The sequence below is a fragment of the Entelurus aequoreus genome, linkage group LG12 (assembly GCF_033978785.1).
Source record: "Entelurus aequoreus isolate RoL-2023_Sb linkage group LG12, RoL_Eaeq_v1.1, whole genome shotgun sequence".
NCBI lineage: Eukaryota > Metazoa > Chordata > Actinopteri > Syngnathiformes > Syngnathidae > Entelurus > Entelurus aequoreus.
Genome location: NC_084742.1, coordinates 66,952,468 through 66,970,323, shown reverse-complemented (window position 1 = coordinate 66,970,323; position 17,856 = coordinate 66,952,468). Strand labels below are relative to the sequence as shown.

The window sequence follows — 17,856 nt, the reverse complement described above, 5'->3', positions numbered from 1 at the left end:
CTTATTCATAAAATTTTCTAATCGATTTAAAATATATATATTTTACAAATCTGTCCTGTCCAGGCACTCAGACAAATCATATTGTCGATGTAGATCAGGGGTGTTCAACATAAGGCCCGCATAAGAACAGGTTTTATCCGGCCTGTGGGATGAGTTTGCTAAGTATAAAAAATGGGCCGGGATTTTTGAATGAAAGAAACTGCTGTTCTAAATGTGTCCACTAGATGTCGCAACAGCAATCCTCTATCTTTGTAGATGATGCTACATATGTTAGTGGGAAATGAGCAAACTACATAAATAACATCCTGTCATCTGATTTTTTTTTATTTTTATTTCTTGATAGATTTAAAATGAACACCAATGAGTTGACTGAGGAACATTATCACATAACTTATTCCGAAAGTATAAATAAGGACAAATAAAGTTAGAATATTATTAACCACAACATGTAAGTGTGAAAAAAACAACATTATAATTTGTGCATTTTCAGAATGTGCTTGTTCTATTTTTAAACAAAACAATCTGAAGTTGTCTTTATTTTCAAGTTATCGTGCCGTGATTTTAGCAGTCCGGCCCACTTGGGAGTAGATTTTTTCTCCATGTGCCCCCCCCATCTAAAATGAGTTTGACAGCCCTGATGTGGATGATCTATATCTGCTGTACACATTTACTTTAGAAAAGTAAGTCGGATACTTTTTTGTTGCCATATTTGTATTTCAATCCAAGCCAATCCACTTTATTTATATAGCACATTTAAACAACAACAATGTTTCCAAAGTGCTGCACAACAATATTAAAAACAATATTCAAATATTATCCTTAGCTCCACCAATGACTGAATAAAAACAAAAAATTTAAAACCGATGTAAAAATAAATATGATTAAAAACGATTTGAAAGGGTAAAACCAATTAAAACAGTAAATAGAAATCAAAATGTATATAAAACACAGAGGACAACACAACTCACGTAGTGTTAAAAGCCAAAGAATAAAAGTGGCTTTGACTTTATTAAATGTTTGGGTAGAATTGTATTCAACAAAACCAGTTTTCTTTGAAGTAATATAGACATTTATCACAGTTGTTTGTCTATTTTATGGAGAAATATAATTAATCATAGAACTGGCACCCAGTGTTATTAAAAAAGTATTGATTCTGAATCGAGTCGAATCGTGTGGTGGCCAAAGAGTCACAGAAGAATAATTCATATTTTTGGCCACTGTAACATTACGCAGTTTGAACAGTAACACTGTGTTTGAATATAGTAACACATTGGTCGATTAATACAGCAATTGCAACTTTACAATAAAAAACAATATGGTACTTTGAATAAACACGTTATTAAAGCCAATGTCACCTTGGTTAATACCACTTTAAAATGATGGATGACAGCACAGAACATTTACGATGCAGACACCTAGCGTCGTGCTAAGTCCAGCTCAAGGTCGCAGAATGCAGGGTTTATGTTGCCAAGGTCCTTCTCGTCGTCTTGGTGAAGATTGCAGCTTCCTGCGACACGCTTAAAACGGACAATCAGATATTGAGATTAATGCAAGGTGGGCTTTGGCGATATGAAGGATGGTCAAAAGTGTACGTACACTTGTAAAGAACATCATGTCATGGCTGTCTGGACTGTCCAATCATTTCTTATTTTGTTGTGATGTAGTGATTGGAGCACATACTTGTTGCTCACCAAAAAACATTCATGAAGTTTGCTTCTTTTATGAATTTATTATGGCTCTACTGAAAATGTGGTGGTCAAAAGTAGGGATGATGTTTGATAAGAAATTATCGAGTTCGAGTCTATTATCGAATCCTCTTATCGAACCGATTCCTTATCGATTCTCTTATCGAGTCCAGATAGGTTGTTGTATATGGAAAAAAACCACACAATATTTGGTTTAACAAAAGCTCACTTTTATTATATAATAAAAAAATAAAATCTAATAAATAAATAAATATTGACTGTGACCCACCTAAAAAAATTAAATAAAATAAATAAATATTGACTGTTGTTACCCAAAGAATATTAAGTGGGATTTTTCAGAGAAACAAATATATACAGTAACACAAAAACAAGCTGTCTCTGTGATCACTATAGGTGTATAAATAATAATATAGTGCTAAATAAAATCAGTCCCTTGGGCACAAAACTGAAAATAATACAGCTCTCCAAAAAGTGCACTTCTGCTGCTATTTGACATAACTGTTTGTTATGATGCTTTGACATTTTTGCACTTTATTTCTTTATTGAAAGAAAATTCTAAGAAGAGAAAAGTTGTTTGCAAATGTGGTTACAATGCTAAAAAATGAAAAGTTAAAGCTAAAAAAAGAAATACACTTTATTGAGTTAACATTATTTCTTTATGGGGGAAAGATGTTATGAGCTAGAGAATATAACAACTACACTACCCAGCATGCAACGGGAGTTACGAGCATGCGCGGTAGCCCCGAAAAGTGTTGCATGTTGCCACGCTGTGAAAGTAAACGTCAAGAACTCAGCCAACACGCCTCGTCTGCAGTATTTATAATTAGACAGACAACACATATACAGTGTGATTTTGTTTTGTTTACAAGGAAAGAAAAACAAAAGTTAAAAAAGGGAGATATGTTGTGTATATATGTATGTGCTGCGGTTGCATTAAGAACGTTGTGACAGCTGCCGTAAAGGAGGTGCGTTGCTAGCCTGGTTGCTATGTTTCCGGTTGGTCGTAAAAGTGTTGGTCATGTGTTTTTACCCTGCTCAAATCTCTCAGTAAAGTTATTCGTTGGATTATACCTTTTGTTTTGAACTTTATTACACCTTGGAGCGCTTTTTACCGTCCATTGTTTTCCTGCTTTCCCTATCTGCGCCTAATGACTGAGCTACGTGACGTCATTTCTTGTGATGTCCCACGGAGCATTTCTGGTCGGGACGGGATTCCACTCTTTTTCTTTACTATAGTGGTCTCGATAACGGGTACCGGTTCTCAAAAAGGGATTCCAGTCCGAGGACTCGGTTCTTTTCTTATCAAACAACCGGGAAAACCGGTTTCGAGTATCATCCCTAGTCAAAAGTATACATACAGCAATGTTAATATTTGCTTACATGTCCCTTGGCAAGTTGACCTGCAATAAGGCGCTTTTGGTAGCCATCCACAAGCTTCTGCTTGACCACTTGACCACTAAATTGCTGCAGTTCAGCTAAATGTGTTGCTTTTCTGACATGGACTTGTTTCTTCAGCATTGTCCACACCTTTAAGTCAGGACTTTGGGAAGGCCATTCTAAAACCTTCATTCTAGCCTGATTTAGCCATTCCTTTACCATTTTTGAGGTGTGTTTTGGGTCATTGTCCTGTTGGAACACCCAACTGCTGTCATGATCCATGGTCCGGATCATGTTTTGGTTAGTTATGTTCTCAATCAATCAATCAATGTTTATTTATATAGCCCTAAATCACAAGTGTCTCAAAGGGCTGTACAAGCCACAACGACATCCTCGGTACAGAGCCCACATACGGGCAAGGAAAAACTCACCCCAGTGGGACGTCGATGTGAATGACTATGAGAAACCTTGGAGAGGACCGCATATGTGGGTAACCCCCCACCCCCCTCTAGGGGAGACCGAAAGCAATGGATGTCGAGTGGGTCTGACATAATATTGTGAAAGTCCAACACATCAGCGAAAGTCCAGTCCATGGTGGGGCCAGCAGGAACCATCCCGAGCGGAGACGGGTCAGCAGCGTAGATATGTCCCCATCCGATGAACAGGCTAGCGGTCCACCCCGGGTTGGGAGCAGAGTAGAAAAGAAAATAAAAGAAACGGCAGATCAACTAGTCTAAAAAGGGAGTCTATTTAAAGGCTAGAGTATACAAATGAGTTTTAAGATGAGACTTAAATGCTTCTACTGAGGTAGCATCTCTAACTTTTACCGGGAGGGCTCTATAGCCTGCAGACTGTTCTGTTAGTTTTGGACTCCCTGAGTTCCTGTTGTGTGCACTCCTGGGTTTTATTTTGGTCACCGTGGGGATTAATTGGGTTCACCTGCCTCCGGTTAGTGGTCCCACGCTCAGCTGCTGTCAACCACTAATCAGAGAGCTACTTATTCACCTCGCTCGCCACGCTCAGTCTGGCGTCATTATTCGCTTCGCGTCTGGTTTCAAGTGTATGCTAAGTGCTTGCTTATGCTACAGTCACGTAAGTTTGGTTGTACTACTTTTGAGTTTCAAGAATAAACCATGCTCCTACCTGCAAGTCCTGTCCGGAGTGATCCGTTTGCATCCCGGGGTAACAGACCTCGCAGCAAGCTCGCCCAAGACCCAATCTCCGGGCTGATGATTTTAGCTTGTCCTGAAGAATTTGGAGCTAATCCTCCTTTTTCATTGTCCCATTTAAAGCAGCAGTTCCATTGGCAGCAAAACAGGCCCAGAGCATAATACTACCACCACCATGCTTGACGGTAGGCATGGTGTTCCTGGGATTAAAGGCCTCACCTTTTCTCCTCCAAACATATTGCTGGGTATTGTGGCCAAACAGCTCCAGTTTTGTTTCATCTGACATCACACGGACAAAGATAAAACCTTCTGGACTGAGAGGCTACCATGCAAGAAGGAAGTCCTTCCTCCAGAAGCCACACCTTAAGGCTCGTCTAAAGTTTGCTGCTGATCACATGGACAAAGATAAAACCTTCTGGAGGAAAGTTCTGTGGTCAGATGAAACAAAACTGGAGCTGTTTGGCCACAATACCCAGCAATATGATTGGAGGACAAAAGGTGAGGCCTTTAATCCCAGGAACACCATTCCTACCGTCAAGCATGGTGGTGGTAGTATTATGCTCTGGGCCTGTTTTGCTGCCAATGGAACTGCTGATTTAAATGGGACAATGAAAAAGGAGGATTAGCTCCAAATTCTTCAGGACAAGCTAAAATCATCAGTTGGGTCTTGGGCGCAGTTGGGTGTTCCAACAGGACAATGACCCCAAACACACCTCAAAAGTGGTAAAGCTATTATGTATTGCAGGGGGGGAGTTGACGGCACAGACACAAAGGGGCAGTATAGCTCTATGTATTTTATTTTATATATTAAAATATATATAATAATCAACAATAATACTATAAATAAACTAGAAAATGGAGTGTGACCAAAAGTGGTCAAGGAATGGCTAAATCAGGCTAGAATGAAGGTTTTAGAATGGCCTTCCCAAAGTCCTGACTTAAAGGTGTGGACAATGCTGAAGAAACAAGTCCATGTCAGGAAAAGCAACACATTTAGCTGAACTGCAGCAATTTAGTGGTCAAGTGGTCAAGCAGAAGCTTGTGGATGGCTACCAAAAGCGCCTTATTGCAGGTCAACTTGCCAAGGGACATGTAAGCAAATATTAACATTGCTGTATGTATACTTTTGACCACCACATTTTCAGTAGAGCCATAATAAATTCATAAAAGAAGCAAACTTCATGAATGTTGTTTGTGACCAACAAGTATGTGCTCCAATCACTACATCACAACAAAATAAGAAATGATTGTAAAGTCAAGACAGATGATGTTCTTTACAAGTGTATGTACACTTTTGACCACCACTGTACATACCTTCAATATGGAGAAGAGACAGGTGTCGCTTTTCATGAAGATCAGCCTTGATTCCACTTTGTGCTTCCAACCTCCTGGAGTCAAAAAGCATAACGTTTGTTCTTTTGTTTTGCATGTATAAACTAGTGGAGTATAGTACCTGTGCAAAGGCTGACTAGAAGGCCCACCATGATGGTGGTTAAGGTTCCAATGGGGCTGAAGTAAAGGTAGGACACGGAGTACCAGCTATCTGCCAGCAGGTTCCTTCTAGAAGGGGGAACAAAATACAAACTAGCCTGGTCCCCATACCAATATTTTGGTATGAGTTTAGTAGTAAGTAAACAAACAAAGACTCCTAATTAGTCTGCTGACGTATGCAGTAACATATTGTGTCATTTATACACCTATTATTTTGCACACATTATGAGGGACAAACTGTAAAAAATGATTATTAATCTACTTGTTCATTTACTGTTAATATCTGCTTACTTTCTGTTTGAACATGTTCTATCTACACTTCTGTTAAAATGTAATAATCACTTATTCTTCTCTTCTTTGATACTTGACGTTAGTTTTGGATGATACCACACATTTAAGGTATGGATGTGATACCAAGTAGTTACAGGATCATACATTGGTCATATTCAAAGTCCTCATGTGTCCAGGGACGTATTTACTGACTTTATAAACATTATATGAATTTTTAAAAAAGGAAAAAATATTTTGTGACGATAAAAAATATCGATGTAATCATAGTAGTATCGACTAGATACACTCTTGTACTTGGTATCATTACAGTGGATGTCAGTTGTGGATCCACCCATGGCGTTTGTCTACATTGTGACGGTGGTGAGCTATTGTATCCTCCTACGGTGTGTAGTGAAGCATGTTTAGCTAGTCCTCGTCCTCCAGTGATAATGGTACTTGTAAGAAACTTCCTTTATTTGTTGCCATGGAGGCCAGGATTAGTGATTTAGAATGAACTAGCTAGCCATGTGTTAAAGCAGCTCTTCCTGAGGGTGTTTCAGTGTTATAACTTCACCTTTATCTTTACTTTTTACACCAAAATGCGTCCATTCTCCCTTTTCTGTCTACACGCTGTGTCTGCTTGTAAGTACTCTGTGTGTGTGCGCTGCCCAACATGCTCCTCTGCTCGTAAAACCAGCAATGTCATGGCTGTAATAAAAACAATTTGGCGAACCGGTACTTTTCAAACAGAGTATGGTACCGTTTTTGATGAATTAGTACCGCAATACTGTACTAGTAGCGGTATATCATACAACTAATACAAACATGCGGTCGACCTAGACTTGATTGAAGGCTCTCCTGTGCTGACGGTCACGTACCTGTCGCCGCTGAGCCGCCCAGGTGAGGCGGCCATAGGGCTGGTGTGAGCAGGCGGGCCAGTGGAGGTCCAGTTGAAGCCGTCCAAGGTGCTGACATTGCAGCCCCGGGTGGTGAGCGGCAGGGGGCGGCTCATCTCGGGAGACGGTGGGTATATCTGGGCGCCGATGCCCACCCACAGAGACAAAACCAGGCCGGCCGCCAGACCCGACAAAGCTCCCTGAGGGACATTTAAATCACTCACAGTGCCAAACAACAACTCACTTAAAGATATTTGGAGCCGATATTCATTTCCAGTAAAAGTTATGTAAACATGACTAGTATACGTTAAAATGCTTTTATAATTTTTTTTGACTAAATATACTAGTAGCGACATGTTTTTTGCACCGCTAATGTTGTGTCTAATTTAGCAGCGAACAACATCAAACACCTTTTTTTATGTTTCTAAGCGGAGGATTTCAAAATAGCGGAAATCTCCTGGGAAAATTGGTGAAAATATACATCAAATATACATCAAAATAACTCCCCATCTTCAATACATCTTCAATACATCAAAATATACATCAAAATAACTCCCCATCTTCTACATTTTAAACAATCTCATACCAATTTATGGACTTAATTAGAGATGTCCGGTAATGGCTTTTTTTTGCCGATATTCCGATTCTTAATTAACTCTTAATTACCGATTCCGATATCAAGCGATACCGATATATACAGTGGTGGAATGAACACATTATTATGCCTCGTTTTGTTGTGATTCCCCGCTAGATGCATTAAACAATGTAGCAAGCTTTTCCAAAATAAATCAACTCAAGTTATGGAAAAAAGTGCCAACATGGCACTGCCATATTTATTATTGAAGTCACAAAGTGCATAATTTTTTTTTAACACGCCTCAAAACAGCAGCTTGGAATATGGGACATGCTCTCCCTGAGAGAGCATGAGGAGGTTGAGGTGGGCGTGGTGGGAGGGGGGAGGGGGGGTGTATAATGTAGCGTCCCGGAAGAGTTAGTGCTGCAAGGGGTTCTGGGTATTTGATCTGTTGTGTTACGGCGCGGATGTTCTCCCGAAATGTGTTTGTCATTCTTGTTTGGTGTGGGTTCACAGTGTGGCGCATATTTGTAACAGTGTTAAACTTGTTTATACGGCCACCCTCAGTGTGACCTGTATGGCTGTTGACCAAGTATGGTCAAAAGTGTACATACACTTGTAAAGAACATCATGTCATGGCTGTCTTGACTTTACAATCATTTCTTATTTTGTTGTGATGTAGTGATTGGAGCACATACTTGTTGCTCACCAAAAACATTCATGAAGTTTGCTTCTTTTATGAATTTATTATGGCTCTACTGAAAATGTGAGGGTCAAAAGTATACATACAGCAACATAAATTATCCATTTAAATAAGGCTCATGTGATGCAGTCATTAGACTCGGTTACAAACGTCACTAAGAAAACGCAAGCTATCACCTGCTGCTGACAGAAAATTGGTCAGGATGATCAAGAGTCAACTGAGAACCAGCAAAAAGCAGGTCTGCAAGGAATTGGAAGCTGCTGGAACACAGGTGTCAGTGTCCACAGTCCAGCCTGTTTTGCATGGCCATGGACTGAGAGGCTACCATGCAAGAAGGAAGTCCTTCCTCCAGAAGCCACACCTTAAGGCACGTCTAAAGTTTGCTGCTGATCACATGGACAAACATAAGACCTTCTGGAGGAAAGTTCTGTGGTCAGATGAAACAAAAATGGAGCTGTTTGGCCACAATACCCAGCAATATGTTTGGAGGAGAAAAGGTGAGGCCTTTAATCCCAGGAACACCATGCCTACCGTCAAGCATGGTGGTGGTAGTATTATGCTCTGGGCCTGTTTTACTGCCAATGGAACTGCTGCTTTAAATGGGACAATGAAAAAGGAGGATTAACTCCAAATTGTTCAGGACAAGCTAAAATCATCAGTTGGGTCTTGGGCGCAGTTGGGTGTTCCAACAGGACAATGACCCCAAACACACCTCAAAAGTGGTAAAGCTGTTATGTATTGCAGGGGGGGAGTTGACGGCACAGACACAAGGGGGCAGTATAGCTCTATGTATTTTATTTTATATATTAAAATATATATAATATTCAACAATAATACTATAAATAAACTAGAGAATGGAGTGTGACCAAAAGTGGTAAAGGAATGGCTAAATCAGGCTCGAATGAAGGTTTTAGAATGGCCTTCCCAAAGTCCTGACTTAAAGGTGTGGACAATGCTGAAGAAACAAGTCCATGTCAGAAAAGCAACACATTTAGCTGAACTGCAGCAATTTAGTGGTCAAGCAGAAGCTTGTGGATGGCTACCAAAAGCGCCTTATTGCAGGTCAACTTGCCAAGGGACATGTAAGCAAATATTAACATTGCTGTATGTATACTTTTGACCACCACATTTTCAGTAGAGCCATAATAAATTCATAAAAGAAGCAAACTTCATGAATGTTTTTTGTGACCAACAAGTATGTGCTCCAATCACTACATCACAACAAAATAAGAAATGATTGTAAAGTCCAGACAGCCATGACATGATGTTCTTTACAAGTGTATGTACACTTATGACCACCACTGTACGTGATGACAAAGGTGGGTGACATCCCGTCCAACCAGCCTCCAAACTAGAGATCGACCAATTTGTTTTTTCAAGCCGATAACCGATAATTTCATACCAATTTATGGATTTATTACATTGTCAAGTTTCCTGGTGAGGAACCCTGAAATATTGCCAACATTTAAATGAAAACAATTCTGGGCTCTTTCTAGTACAGGGGTCGGCAACCCAAAATGTTGAAAGAGCCATATTGGACCAAAAATACAAAAACAAATCTGTCTGGAGCCGCAAAAAATTCAAAGCCATATTACATACAGATAGTGTGTCATGAGATATAAATTGAATTAAGATGACTTAAAGGAAACTAAATGACCTCAAATATACCTACAAATGAGGCATAATGCTGCAATGTGTACATATAGCTAGCCTAAATAGCATGTTAGCATCGATTAGCTTGCAGTCATGCACTGACCAAATACGTCTGACTAGCACTCCACACAAGTCAATAACATCAACAAAACTCACCTTTGTGCATTCACGCACAACGTTAAAAGTGTGGTGGACAGAATGAGACAGAAAAAGAGGTGGCATAAAACACGTCCTAGAAAGTCGGAGAAAGTTATACTTGTAAACAAACTACGGTGAGTTCAAGGACCGCCAAAATTAGTAGGACAAAACGGCGCTCGCCAAATACTCGAATCAGTGAAGCATGTTTAATATAAACAGTGTGCTTTATAACAATTAGGGAGGTTTGTGTCATGTTTGTCCTCCTACGGAAACCATATTAAAACAAAAACTTTTTTTTTTCCTCATCTTTTTCCATTTTTCATACATTTTTAAAAAAGCTCCTGAGAGCCACTAGGGCGGCGCTAAAGAGCCGCATGCGGCTCTAGAGCCGCGGGTTGCCGACCCCTGTTCTAGTAGATGTGAGACATTTTTCAAGATGGCTGTCAAAGTTATGTTAGAGAAAATATGAGATTGTGTGAGCTGCCGCCTGCTCTTCCTATATAAGAACTATCCAACGTATCAAGATATTTACACAAAGTTTGGGTTTTCGGCAGATATCTTTTTTTTTAGTCGTCTTGGTGTCCATCCATCTTTGTTATTGGTTGCATGACGGAACATGAAACTCGTGGCGCTCCTTTAATGAGTCCACGCTCCGAGCGTTGCGGACGGAGGCTCATCGAGCGACTCCATCGCTGCGGTAGTGAAAATAAACAAAAGGGCAGGGAAAATGCTGGGAAGGAAGGACAAAAACTGGATTCCCTCGGATAAAATGTGAAGTTTTGACAGGTAAGCGAAGGAGACGCACTGCGTTAGGACAGAAAAGGTGGGGCGTGTCCACGTGAACGCCGCAGTGAAAAAGACGAGATATTTAACGTTGGAACTGGTCCACTTTATTTTTTGCAAATATTAGCTCATTTGGAATTTGATGCCCTGCGACATGTTTCAAAAAAAGCTGGCACAAGTGGCAAAAAAGAGTGAGAAAGTTGAGGAATGCTCATCAATAATTATTTGGAACATCCCACAGGTGAACAGGCTAATTGGGAACGGGTGGGTGCCATGATTGGGTATAAAAGCAGCTTCCGTGAAATGCTCAGTCGTTCACAAACCAGGACGGGGGCGAGGGATTACCACTTTGTCAACAAATGCCTGAGCAAATTGTTTAAGAACAACATTTCTCAACAAGGAATTTAGGGATTTCACCATCTACGCTCCGTAATATCATCAAAAGGTTCAGAGAATCTGGAGAAATCACTGCTGGTAAGCCATGATATTACGCACCTTGGATCCCTCAGGCGCTACTGCATCAAAAAGCCACATCGGTGTGTAAAGGATATCACCACATGGGCTCAGGAACACGTCAGAAAACCACTGTCAGTAACTACAGTTGGTCGCTACATCTGTAAGTGCAAGTTAAAACTCTACTATGCAAAGCCAACGGCATTTATCAACAACACCCAGAAACGCTGCAAGTTAAAACTCTACTATGCAAAGCCAACGGCATTTATCAACAACACCCAGAAACGCTTCGCTGGGCCCGAGTTCATCTAAGATGGACTGATGCAAAGTGGAAAAGTTTTCTGTGGTCTGACGAGTCCACATTTCATATTGTTTCTGGAACAAAGAGGAAAAGAACCATCCGGATTGTTCTAGAGTGAAAGTGTAAAATGCAGCATGTGTGATGGTATGGGGGTGTATTAGTGGCCAAGACATGGGTAACTTACACATCTGTGAGGGCACCATTAATGCTGAAAGGTACATACAGCTTTTGGAGCAACATATGTTGTTATCATGGACGCCCCTGCTTATTTCAGCAAGACGATGCCATTGAAAATGTGTGAAGGCTAAAATATGAGAAGGGAGACTGTTGAACAACTTAAGCTGTACATCAAGCAAGAACGGGAAAGAATTCCACTTCAAAAATGTGTCTCCTCAGTTCCCAAACCTTTACTGAGTGTTGTTAAAAGGAAAGGCCATGTAACACACTGGTAAAAATGCCTTTTTTGCAATGTGTTGCTGCCATTAAATTCTAACTTCATGATTATTTGCAAAAAATACCAAAGTTTCTCAGTGTGAACATGAAATATCTTGTCTTTGCAGTCTATTCAATTGAATATAAGTTGAAAAGGATTTGTTGTATTCTCTTTTTATTTACCATTTACACAAGGTGACAACTTCACTAGTTTTGGCTTCTGTAGTTCAGTTGATAATCGGTCAATCTCTCACTCCGATATTGACTCACCTTGGAGTTGGCGACAGGACAGAGGAGGCCCAGAGAGAAGAGTCCAAGTAAAGGACCGCCGATGATGCCAAAGATGCTGATGGTGGCCTACAGATTGACACGGTCACCCAGTATTCAACTAGCACACGTGATTATAGTCCAGCACTACCTGCAATATTCCACCCATGAGCGAAGCCAGTCCTGCCATTCCCATGCATACAAGGCCGAATAAAAAGCCTGCAAATAAGACGGTCAGACTCATTTCACACATGCTGGATAGTCCAAACCTACTCAAGGCTTTGGAGGTCCAAGCCAGCCGCCTGTCTGACATCTGCATGTGCGGTTTAATCAGGTCCTCCACTGTCACTGCAGCCAGCGCATTGATGCTGGAAGACACTGTGCTGCAGTGCATGGAATATATGTACAGTGGTGGTCAAAAGTCTACGTACACTTGTAAAGAACATCATGTCATGGCTGTCTGGACTTTACAATCATTTCTTATTTTTTTGTGATGTAGTGATTGGAGCACATACTTGTTGCTCACCAAAAACATTCATGAAGTTTGCTTCTTTTATGAATTTATTATGGCTCTACTGAAAATGTGGTGGTCAAAAGTATACATACAGCAATGTTAATATTTGCTTACATGTCCCTTGGCAAGTTGACCTGCAATAAGGCAATTTTGGTAGCTATCCACAAGCTTCTGCTTGACCACTTGACCACTAAATTGCTGCAGTTCAGCTAAATGTGTTGCTTTTCTGACATGGACTTGTTTCTTCAGCATTGTCCACACCTTTAAGTCAGGACTTTGGGAAGGCTATTCTAAAACCTTCATTCTAGCCTGATTTAGCCTTCCTTGACCACTTTTGGTCACACTCCATTCTCAATATATTTATAGTGTTATTGTTGATTATTATACATATTGTAATATATAGAATAAAATACATAGAGCTATACTGCCCCCTTGTGTCTGTGCCGTCAACTCCCCCCTGCAATACATAACAGCTAGAGATGTCGATATATGCGTTAAAATGTAATATCGGAAATTATCGGTATCGTTTTTTTTTTATTATCGGTATCGTTTTTTTTGTTTTGTTTTTTTTTGTTTGTTTTTTAAATTAAATCAACATAAAAAACACAAGATACACTTACAATTAGTGCACCAACCCAAAAAACCTCCCTCCCCCATTTACACTCATTCACACAAAAGGGTTGTTTCTTTCTGTTATTAATATTCTGGTTCCTACATTAAATATCAATATATATCAATACAGTCTGCAAGGGATACAGTCCGTAAGCACACATGATTGTGCGTGCTGCTGCTCCACTAATAGTACTAACCTTCAACAGTTAATTTTACTAATTTTCATTCATTACTAGTTTCTATGTAACTGTTTTTATATTACTTTCTTTTTTATTTAAGAAAATGTTTTTAATTTATTTATCTTATTTTACTAATTTTTTTAAAAAGTACCTTATCTTCACCATACCTGGTTGTCCAAATTAGGCATAATAATGTGTTAATTCCACGACTGCATATATCGGTTGATATCGGTGTTGGTTGATATCGGTATCGGTAATTAAAGAGTTGGACAATATCGGATATCGGCAAAAAGCCATTATCGGACATCCCTAATAACAGCTTTACCACTTTTGAGGTGTGTTTGGGGTCATTGTCCTGTTGGAACACCCAACAAGACCCAACCTCCGGGCTGATGATGTTAGCTTGTCCTGAACAATTTGGAGCTAATCCTCCTTTTTCATTGTCCCATTTAAAGCAGCAGTTCCATTGGCAGCAAAACAGGCCCAGAGCATAATACTACCACCACCATGCTTGACGGTAGGAATGGTGTTCCTGGGATTAAAGGCCTCACCTTTTCTCCTCCAAACATATTGCTGGGTATTGTGGCCAAACAGCTCCATTTTTGTTTCATCTGACCACAGAACTTTCCACCAGAAGGTCTTATCTTTGTCCATGTGATGTCAGATGAAACAAAAATGGAGCTGTTTGGCCACAATACCCAGCAATATGTTTGGAGGAGAAAAGGTGAGGCCTTTAATCCCAGGAACACCACTCCTACCGTCAAGCATGGTGGTGGTAGTATTATGCTCTGGGCCTGTGTCAGGTTCAAACACTGATGACATCTATTAAACAGGACAAGAAGCAAAGAATCAAACCGAGACAGAATTCAATGTGGTTCAGCGAGGAGAAACGTATACATATGTACCCTTGTACAGTGTCATTACGCTCTAACAGAAAAAGGTTCACGTTTCCTCCTTTATTTGGATATTCCCTGTTTACATAACAACAGCTGTTTCTAAAGGAATGGGGGGTATGTAAATAGCCATTGTTTTTGGTCACATAAACACAAAAGAAAAAGATGCCTCGGTCTTGGACTGGTCCTGGATCGAGCTTGGGCAAGTCTTGGATCACAATAGATAACCCCTCCCGTCTCCTCCCATCGTACACAGCGAAATTTCCCAAGCCTTTGGCTTGGTGCAACAAAGACAGCTTTCGTCTGTTCACTGGGAACCCAGAAAATGGAAAGTTTTTTGATAATTTACACACAATTTTTCTGACAGCCTGTTTTGCTATCAATGGAACTGCTGCTTTAAATGGGACAATGAAAAAGGAGGATTAGCTCCAAATTGTTCAGGACAAGCTAAAATCATCAGCCCGGAGGTTGGGTCTTGGGTGCAGTTGGGTGTTCCAACAGGACAACGACCCCAAACACACCTCAAAAGTGGTAAAGGAATGGCTAAACCAGGTTAGAATGAAGGTTTTAGAATGGCCTTCCCAAAGTCCTGACTTAAACTTGTGGACAATGCTGAAGAAACAAGAGTTGTAGAAATGATTGTAAAGTCAAGACAGCCATGACATGATGTTCTTTACAAGTGTATGTACACCTTTGACCACCACTGTATATAAACACACGTTCAATCTTCTTGTTCCTTTGACACAAACCTCAGTGATCCGCTATAAGCTGCTGCAACAAACAGTCCTGGAAGACCAGGATAGTCTCCCAGGATGTCCATCACCAAAAATGGCATCAACTACAAAGAGCGAGATATCAGCAATTATTTGTGTTTCCACTTCAATAACACTTTTCTTGCTGTACGGAACCTGGTCTGGAGCAGACACCATGCCAGAGGTCCACGGGTCACAGGTCCTGTACAGCGAATAGAGACACATCCCTGCCAGGACTGAGGACAGCAAGACGCACCACAGGCCTATCAGGTTGATGAACAGTGCCCTGTAGAGTAGAGGGAAACCTGAAGACGTGAACAAGTAAAAACACTCCCAATATGGCCCTATGAAACTCACAGTCGGGCCTGAGTGAGGCTCTTGCAAGAGATGTACCGCTGGACCTGAGCCTGATTTATCCCGTAGATGCTGACCCAGACAAATGTCCCGCCAAAGGTTACCGTCCAGAAAGTGTGTCTCCTCAGTGGGTTTGGGTCAAAGCTGTTGAAACATCATGTTGAAACATCATGTTGTAAAACATCATGTTAAAACATCATGTTGTAAAACACTCTGCAGGCCGAGTGCTACCAGACAACTTCTTCAATTTGTTTCCGCGAAGCACAGCATATACTTATGTGACGCAATCCAAACAACCTTCCCTAGTCATGGCGCAAAAAAATACAAATGCAACTAACATAAAAGTAAACAGACATGGCCACACATGACACAACTTTATGTGACACAATCCAAACAACCTTCCCTAGTCACGGCGCAAAAAAATACAAATGCAACTAACATAAAAGTAAACAGACATGGCCACACATGACACAACTTTATGTGACACAATCCAAACAACCTTCCCTAGTCATGGTGCAAAAAAATACAAATGCAACTAACATAAAAGTCAACACACATGGTCACACATAACACAACTTTATGTGACACAATCCAAACAACCTTCCCTAGTCATGGTGCAAAAAAAATACAAATGCAACTAACATAAAAGTCAACACACATGGTCACACATGACACAACTTTATGTGACACAATCCAAACAACCTTCCCTAGTCATGGCGCAAAAAATACAAATGCAACTAACGTAAAAGTCAACACACATGGTCACACATGACACAACTTTTTGTGACACAATCCAAACAACCTTCCCTAGTCATGGTGCAAAAAAATACAAATGCAACTAACATAAAAGTCAACAGATATGGTCACACATGACACAACTTTATGTGACACAATCCAAACAACCTTCCCTAGTCATGGTGCAAAAAAATACAAATGCAACTAACATAAAAGTCAACACACATGGTCAAAAACATGACACAACTTTATGTGACACAATCCAAACTACCTTCCCTAGTCATGGTGCAAAAAAATACAAATGCAACTAACATAAAAGTCAACACACATGGTCACACATGACACAACTTTATGTGACACAATCCAAACAACCTTCCCTAGTCATGGCCCAAAAAAATACAAATGCAACTAACATAAAAGTCAACACACATGGTCACACATGACACAACTTTTTGTGACACAATCCAAACAACCTTCCCTAGTCATGGTGCAAAAAAATACAAATGCAACTAACATAAAAGTCAACACACATGGTCACACATGACACAACTTTATGTGACACAATCCAAACAACCTTCCCTAGTCATGGCGCAAAAAAATACAAATGCAACTAACATAAAAGTCAACACACATGGTCACACATGACACAACTTTATGTGACACAATCCAAACAACCTTCCCTAGTCATGGCGCAAAAAAATACAAATGCAACTAACATAAAAGTCAACACACATGGTCAAAAACATGACACAACTTTATGTGACACAATCCAAACAACCTTCCCTAGTCATGGTGCAAAAAAATACAAATGCAACTAACATAAAAGTCAACACACATGGTCACACATGACACAACTTTATGTGACACAATCCAAACAACCTTCCCTAGTCATGGTGCAAAAAAATACAAATGCATCTAACATAAAAGTCAACACACATGGTCACACATGACACAACTTTACGTGACACAATCCAAACAACCTTCCCTAGTCATGGCGCAAAAAAATACAAATGCAACTAACATAAAAGTCAACACACATGGTCACACATGACACAACTTTATGTGACACAATCCAAACAACCTTCCCTAGTCATGGCGCAAAAAAATACAAATGCAACTAACACAAAAGTCAACACACATGGTCACACATGACACAACTTTATGTGACACAATCCAAACAACCTTCCCTAGTCATGACGCAAAAAAATACAAATGCAACTAACATAAAAGTCAACAGTCATGGTCACACATGACACAACTTAATGTGACACAATCCAAACAACCTTCCCTAGTCATGGTGCAAAAAAATACAAATGCAACTAACATAAAAGTCAACACACATGGTCATACATGACACAACTTTATGTGACACAATCCAAACAACCTTCACTAGTCATGGCGCAAAAAAATACAAATGCAACTAACATAAAAGTCAACACACATGGTCAAAAACATGACACAACTTTATGTGACACAATCCAAACAACCTTCCTTAGTCATGGCACAAAAAAATACAAATGCAACTAACATAAAAGTCAACACACATGGTCAAAAACATGACAACTTTATGTGACACAATCCAAACAACCTTCCCTAGTCATGGT

General features: G+C 40.1%; 1 protein-coding gene across 1 annotated transcript in view; it reads right to left on the bottom strand.

Annotated features, from left to right (window-relative positions):
* Positions 1-651: 651 nt before the first annotated feature.
* LOC133662474 (sodium-coupled monocarboxylate transporter 1-like) overlaps positions 652-17,856 on the bottom strand; it is a 31,786-nt gene continuing 14,581 nt past the window's right edge. The window contains exons 8-17 of the mRNA XM_062066499.1: positions 15,521-15,661; positions 15,320-15,449; positions 15,161-15,249; positions 12,487-12,596; positions 12,365-12,432; positions 12,217-12,303; positions 6,892-7,109; positions 5,706-5,812; positions 5,567-5,640; positions 652-1,517 (exon numbers count right to left, since the gene is read on the bottom strand). Of these exons, the coding sequence (XP_061922483.1) occupies positions 1,416-1,517; positions 5,567-5,640; positions 5,706-5,812; positions 6,892-7,109; positions 12,217-12,303; positions 12,365-12,432; positions 12,487-12,596; positions 15,161-15,249; positions 15,320-15,449; positions 15,521-15,661 (1,126 nt within the window). The 3' untranslated portion in view covers positions 652-1,415. The remainder of the gene's footprint in view (positions 1,518-5,566; positions 5,641-5,705; positions 5,813-6,891; positions 7,110-12,216; positions 12,304-12,364; positions 12,433-12,486; positions 12,597-15,160; positions 15,250-15,319; positions 15,450-15,520; positions 15,662-17,856) is intronic.